At 48.0% G+C, this 7,500-nt stretch overlaps 1 protein-coding gene across 1 annotated transcript in view; it reads right to left on the bottom strand.

Moving 5' to 3' along the window:
- Window positions 1-7,500, bottom strand: part of LOC308160571 (glutamate receptor-interacting protein 1-like) — a gene marked incomplete at both ends in the record, with an annotated part of 21,895 nt that overhangs the window by 2,261 nt on the left and 12,134 nt on the right. The window contains 6 exons of the mRNA XM_080534513.1: window positions 48-191; window positions 629-862; window positions 1,719-1,830; window positions 2,351-2,389; window positions 2,566-2,680; window positions 5,091-5,294. Of these exons, the coding sequence (XP_080390639.1) occupies window positions 48-191; window positions 629-862; window positions 1,719-1,830; window positions 2,351-2,389; window positions 2,566-2,680; window positions 5,091-5,294 (848 nt within the window). The remainder of the gene's footprint in view (window positions 1-47; window positions 192-628; window positions 863-1,718; window positions 1,831-2,350; window positions 2,390-2,565; window positions 2,681-5,090; window positions 5,295-7,500) is intronic.

Below are 7,500 nucleotides of genomic sequence, written 5' to 3'. Positions count from 1 at the left end.
GTGTGTGTGCACAGTGTGCGAGAGAGAGTGTGAGTGTGTGTGTGTACCTGCAGCAGCCTGTCGTAGGACTGCAGCCCCCCCAGCTGTGCCGGCCCCCCGGGGCGGATGTTGTTGACGTAGACGCCCTTCTCTGTCACACCATCAGACACGCTGAAGCCAAAGTCCTCATCCTCCTCCTTCACCAGACCCACCTGGGACACAGGGTCAGGGCTAAGGTCAGGGTTAAGGTCAGGGCTAAGGTCAGGGTTAAGGTCAGGGCTAAGGTCAGGGCTAAGGACAGGGTTAAGTTCAGGGTTAAGGTCAGGCCTAAGGACAGGGTCAGGATTAAGGTTAGGGTTAAGGTCAGGGATAGGGTTACGGTCAGGGTTAGGATTAGGGTCAGAGTTAAGAGGGTTAAGGGTCAGGGTCAAGGTCAATGTCAGGGTCAGGGTCAAGGTCAGGGTTACAGTCAAGGTTAAGGTCAGTGTTACGGTCAGGGTTAAGGATCAGGTTAAGGTCAGCGTCATGGTTAAGGTCAGGGTTACGGACAGCGTCAGGGTCATGGTTAAGGTCAGGATTAAGGCCAGGGTTAAAGGTCACAGTTTAAAGGTCGGGGTCAGGGTGAGATGACAGTGTTGTTTGTCTGTACCTTGTGCAGCTCCACCGGGGTGGGAGACATGTTGTTGTCTCTGACGTCCTGCGTCTTCCTCAGGCTGAAGGCCTTGCGGGCGGGGTCGCTGGGCAGCGTGTTGGAGCGGCTGGACTGGCTATACTGCGGCCGGCTGGCACTGCGCTCCTGGAAGCTGGCCTGGCGGCCCAGGTGGCTCCGCAGGGGGGAGGGGTCATGGTTCAGACTCAGGCTGCTGCCAGACATGATGGTGGCCTGGTGGAGGAGGAGGAGGAGGAGGTGGAGGAGAGGGGAGGAAAGGAGAGGAGAGGAGAGGGGAGGGGAGAGGAGAGGGGGAGAGGAGAGGAGAGGGGGAGAGGAGAGGAGAGGAGAGAAGAATGGATGGATTATGGTAACATGTCTGGTATAGTAATTATGGTAACATGTCTGGTATAGTAATTATGGTAACATGTCTGGTATTGTAACTATGGTAACAAGTCTGGTATTATAACTATGGTAACATATCTGGTATTGTAACATGTCTGGTATTGTAACTACGGTAACATGTCTGGTATAGTAACTATAATAACATGTCTGGGATAGTAGCTATGGTAACATGTCTGGTATTGTAACTATGGTAACATGTCTGGTATTGTAACTATGGTAACATGTCTGGTATGGTAACTATGGTAACATGTCTGGTATAGTAACTATAATGTCTGGGATAGTAGCTATGGTAACATGTCTGGTATTTTAACTATGGTAACATGTCTAGTATTGTAACTATGGTAACATGTCTGGTATAGTAACATGTCTGGGATAGTACTATTCGGTTGTTAAGTCGTGACGTGTTTCTGAGTCCAAAGTTGGCTGAGGCGCTGTCTTCGAAATGCCTCAGTAATAATAATAATTCATTATATTTATATAGCGCTTTTCCGAGGCTCAAAGACGCTGACAAATATGGGAAAAACGGAAAGTGCTGTGTCCCTTGTTGTATGAATAGATCCGAGTCTAAAAAACTAAATTGCTAAACGTCACGTTTGACGTCAGACTTGGTAGACGTCAGACAACTGAATGGTAACATGTCTGTCTGGTAACTATGGTAACGCATCTGGTTTGTAACTATGGTTACCTCGAGCTCTCGGAGTATTCCAGACTGGCCGCAGGTCTCCAGGTCCTCCAGAGCCTGAGACCAGAAGTTCTCCTCCTGATCCGGCTCCGTCCCAGCATGCACCACGCTGAACCTGGGAGGGCAGAGGTCAGAGGTCACACAGGTCACCACAGGAACCCAGACCCTGACCCACACAACCAATCAACACGCACGCAGTACACTGGTGGGAGGGGTTCACCCGGGGCAGAGCAGGCAGTGAGGGACAGCAGACCCAGGGGGGAGGAGGGAGGGAGGTGTAGGAGGAGGGAGAGAGGAGAGGTGGGGGAAGTAGGGGTAGGAGGGGGAGGGAGGAGGGGAGGGGGAGGAGAGAGGATGGGGGAGGAGAGAGGAGGGGGACGAGGGGGAGCGAGGAGGGGGTAGAGAGGAGAGAGGTGGGGGAAGGAGGGGGACGAGGGGTAGGGGGATGAGTGGTAGGGAGGAGAGAGGTGGGGGAAGGAGGGGTAGGGAGGGAGGAGGGTGGAGGAGAGAGAAGGGGGAGGGAGGAGGGGCGAGGAGGTAGGAGAGGGAGGAGAAAGGTGGGAGATTGAGAGGGGAGGAGAGAGGAGGGGGAGGGAGGAGGGGGGAGGGAGGAGGGGGGAGGGTCTGAGTCTCACCTGCTGTCTGTGATTAAGCCGCTGGGCAGCGCTGAAACTCTGCAGATGCCAGGAGAGGAACTACATTAACATCAACAAACATGTGTGTGTGTGTGTGTGTGTCTGTGTGTGTGGTGTGTGTGTGTGTGTGTGTGTCTGTGTGTGTGTGTGTGTGTGTGTGTGCGTGCATGCATGCGTGTGTGTGTGTGTGTGTGTGCATGTGTGTGTGTGTGTACCCGCTGGCTGTGGGCCGGTCCCAGTCATCATCGTTGATTCCCAGGTCCTGCAGGATGTGGTTGCGGTGTCGGTCCAGAGGGGGCGCCGCGCTCCTCCACTCAGCATTGTGGAAGCCTGGCACATTTGAATACTTTATTTGGTTCCACAAATTATATTACACAAACAGGGAATCAAATATTTCGGGGCTAAGCAGCACTGAACATTCAAGGGTACACATAACACCTCCTTCTCCACACGGCCAAGCTGCCAATGATAGCTGAGACAGAGCAAAATTTGGCAACTTGTTTGGCCTTTCTTTTAGACATTGCAGCAATTCTCAGACCCCTCATGGTGCATTTATATACATGGCCCAGACTTCCAAATACAAGTATGCTGAATTTACACTTGTACCCAAAGCTGGTTTTCGTACTAAGTAGTGGTTGGTATTTGATATACTTGTCCTGGAAAGTCTGGTCCATGTACAGGTCAAAGGGGCAGCCTACTTCTACAATCAGCACCTCCTTGTGGCTGGTGTCAACAAAGACAACATCAGGTGTATTTGGGATGTTGGCAAAAACGTCATTGGTAAAACCAAACCACTCTGGTAACACTCTGGCATGCTTGTACATAGCTGCGCTAGATGGTAAGATGTTTTGTACTGTATCAGACACAATGTCCACAATACGGTCATGACGAGCTATGTACAGGTGTTTGTATGCATTACATCCATTTGTTATGTGTGCAATGGATTCTAGGTGTTGTGAATCCTGATTGTTTAAACAGAATGGACTGTGAGTGTGGGGATACCAGGTGGACAGATTGTACTTGGTCGGTAATACCTGCAGTCTTGCTTTGATGGTGAATTTCAAAACATCCTCACCAACAACACCCACACACACACACATTTTAATCATTTATTTCTGTCCACATAGAAACAAGTATACAAGGACACAAATACTGAAGGCACAGATGGGATGCATTCACAAACAGACATGGACAATGTCTTTCACATACAACAGGACAAGACTCACGGGTACAAGTAACACCGTCTCCGCCATATTTGGCGGCTGCCAATAATCGCAGAGACAGAGCAATACTTGCTGAGCCTTTTTGCTTCTCCCTTGGACATTCCCAGTAGACGTAGTCCTCTGACAACCAATCTGTGCACATGTCCAAGACTGCCAAATATAAAGACTAATAGCGTACACCTATAGCCTAGCTCTGAGATGGTGTCTACAAGCTGCTGGTATTTCATGACCTTAGTCATGAAGGCTTCCTCTAGGCTTATATCAAAGGTGCATGCTACCTCTAATACAGACACCTCTCTGGACTCTTCATTAACAACAACAACATCTGGTGTGTTAGCAGACAACTGTGAAAAGTGACATTGGTCATTACAGAAATTGAACATGGATGCATTGACACAAGCATGTGTATACATTTTCACTGTAACTGGGAAGTGGAGTGATATGTCCTTTACTATTAGGCTCACAATTCTGTCATGACGTGCTATATACATTCCTTTGTAAACATAACAGCCATTCAAGATATGTGAAAGTGTTTCTGTAACCTGTTCTGTGGTGTGGTGCAAGCAATGAGGAACCTGAGTGGAGGGAAACCAAATAGAGAGGTTGAGTCTGGTAGGAAGGACTTGTAATCTGGCCTTGGTTGTGAATATGACAGTCCTCATCGAGTGCAGTGTTTTTTAGAAAAGAATGGGAAACAGAGTGATCAGCTGTGGGAAGACATGCCAGTTTTCCCTGGAGTTTCAGACCAGTCCAGTGTTGTTGTTGTTGTTGATGTTGGTGAAGGTCCATGAGAGTCCGTCTGGCCCCTCTAGATGTTAGCTGGTGGCTCTGTCCAGCAAAGGAGGCTGTTGCCCTGACCTGTGTGAGAGGGTCAGATATACAGTTCTCTGAGACCCGAACAGTCTCAGAGTCAGACCGCACCCACTCCAGGGACACCCCGGCTCGGACACAGAGGTCATTCAGGTCTGGCCAATCAGACCAGACTCCAAAACCAGCGGAATGTGGTTCCACACACACACACACACACACACACACACACACACACACACACACACGTACACACGTACACCACTAACACACACACACGTACACCACACACACACACACACACACACACACACACACAGACAAACACACGCACACATGCACACACACACGGGTTGAGATATATTGGCAGATTAAAATGTTATTAGATCAAACCAAAATCTCAGTCTGTGCCTGCTAGCTTGCCTGCCTGCCTGCCTGTCTGCCTGCCTGCGTGCGTGTCTGTCTGCCTGCGTGTCTGTCTGTCTGTCTGTCTGCCTGCCTGCCTGCCTGCCTGCCTGCGTGTCTGTCTGTCTGTCTGCCTGCCCGTCTGTCTGCCCGTCTGTCTGCCTGCCCGTCTGTGTGCCTGCCCGCCTGTCTGCCTGTCTGTCTGCCTGCCTGTCTGTCTGCCTGTCTGTGTCTGTCTCTGTGTCTGTCTGCCTGCCTGCCTGCCTGCCTGCCTGTCTCTCTCTCTGTCTGTCTGTCTGTCTCACCCTGTGTGCTGAAGGTGGCGTCCATGTTGGATCCATCCCAGGATTCCACAGCACTGTCCACAGTGGGAATGGTGGAGTAGAGCCCCGCCTTCTGCCCCGCCCCCGAGCCAGACCCCGCCCCCGACCCCGACCCTGACCCCACCCCCTCATCCTCCACATCACTCAGCTCACTGACACGACCAGACACCTGCTTAGGACTGGACACTAGAGAGAGAGAGAGAGAGAGAGAGAGAGAGAGAGAGAGAGAGAGAGAGAGAGAGAGAGAGAGACAGAGAGAGAGAGAGACAGAGAGAGCGACAGAGAGGGAAAGGGAAAGGGAGGGAGAGAGAGACACACATACACGGAGAGAGAGAGAGATGGACAGACAGACAGAGGTTTATTTCGGTTAGTCAAGGTATGTATGGCATGTGACTGGCTGTGTGTATAGTAGTAGTATATTATACAGACAGGCAAACTAATAGTAGTATTTACAGTTAGGTCCATATATATTTGGACACAGACAGATTTTTCTGCGTCTTTGAGCCTCGGAAAAGCCCTATATAAAATGTAATGAATTATTATTATTTATTTATTTTTTAAATGTAGCTGTTTACCAAAACATCTTCAAGTTACAGTTATATAATGAATATGGGCTTAAAGTGCAGAGTCTCAGCTTTAGGGTAAGGTTATTCCCATCCAAATTGAAGGAAGGGTTTAGGAATTACAGCTTTTTAATATATAGCTCCCTCGTTTTCAAGGGACCAAAAGTAATTGGACAATTGACTCAAAAACTGTTTCATGGGCCAGTGTGGGCTATTTCTTCATTATTTCTTTATCAATTAAGCAGGTAAAAGGTCTGAGTTGATTCCAAGTGTGGCATTTGCATTTGGAGGCTGTTGCTGTATACACACAACATGCAGTCAACGAAGCTCTCAATGCAAGTGAAACAGGCCATCCTTAGGATGCAAAAACAACCCAAAAATCCATCAGAGAGATAGCCGGAACATTAGGAGTGGCCAAATTAACTGTTTGGAACATTCTGAGAAAAAAAGAACGCACTGGTGAGCTCGGCACCATAAAAAGGTCTGAACGTCCATGGAAGACAAGAGTGGTGGATGATCACAGGATCCTTTACATGGTAAAGAAAAGCCCCTTCACAACATCCAGCCAAGTGAAGAACAGTCTCCAGGAGGTAGGCATATCATTATCCAAGTGTACCATAAAGGGAAGACTTCACATTAACAAATACAGAGGGTTCACCACAAGGTGCAAGCCATTCATAAGCCTCAAGAATAGAAAGGCCAGATTAGACTTTGCCAAAAAACATTTGCCTTTGCCAAAGAACACCAGCCCTGTTCTGGAAGAGCATTCTTTGGACAGATGAAACTCAGATTAACCTGTACCAGAATGATGGGAAGAAATAAGTATGGAGAAGGCTTGGAACGGCTCATGATCCGACGCTTACTACATCCTCTTTAAAAAAACGGTATTGTGATGACATGGGCATGCCTGGCTTCCAATGGCACTGGGTCACTAGTGTGTATTGATGATGTGACAGAAGACAGAAGCAGACGGATGAATTCTTAAATGTTTAGGGATATTCTATCTGCTCAGATTCAGACAAATTCAGCAAAGTTGATTGGATGGCGCTTCACAATACAGATGGACAATGACCCAAAACATATTGCGTAAGCAGCAACCCAGGAGTTCTTTAAGGCAAAGAAGTGGAATATTCTGCAATGGCCGAGTCAATCACCTGATCTCAACCCAATTGAGCATGCATTTCACTTGCTGAGGACAAAACTAAAGGCAGAAAGACCCACAAACAAACAACAACTGAAGACAGCTGCAGTAAAGGCCTGGCAAAGCATCACAAAGGAGGAAACCCAGCATTTGGTGATGTCCATGGGTTCCAGACTTCAAGCAGTCATTGCCTGCAAAGGATTCTCAACAAAGTATTAAAAATTATCATTTTATTTATCATTATGTTAATTTGTCCAATTACTTTTGAGCTCAATATTTTATGTTCAACCCCTTGAATTAAAGCTGAAAGTCTGCACTTCAATTACATCTCGATTGTTTCATTTCAAATCTATTGTGGTGGCATACAGAGCCAAAAGTATGGAAATTGTGTCACTGTCCAAATATTTCCGGACCTAACTGTATATATATATATATATATGTTACGGTACATGTGGGAATACGGTACATGTGGGAAAACTAGGGTTAGGGTTAGGTGCTACGTCGATTTGGTAAATGCTGGCATGTCTAACCCTAACCCTACCCCTACCCCTAACCCTAACCGTAGCACCCTAGCACCTAACCCTAACCCTAGTTTTCCCACAACATATATATATACAGTATATAGTGAGGTACAGACAGTGAGGTATGTAGAGTGAGGTATGTAGAGTGAGGTATGTAGAGTGAGGTA

Source organism: Nansenia antarctica (assembly GCF_963989245.1).
Source record: "Nansenia antarctica genome assembly, chromosome: 6".
Lineage (NCBI taxonomy): Eukaryota > Metazoa > Chordata > Actinopteri > Argentiniformes > Microstomatidae > Nansenia > Nansenia antarctica.
This window is presented reverse-complemented; position numbering and strand designations above follow the sequence as displayed.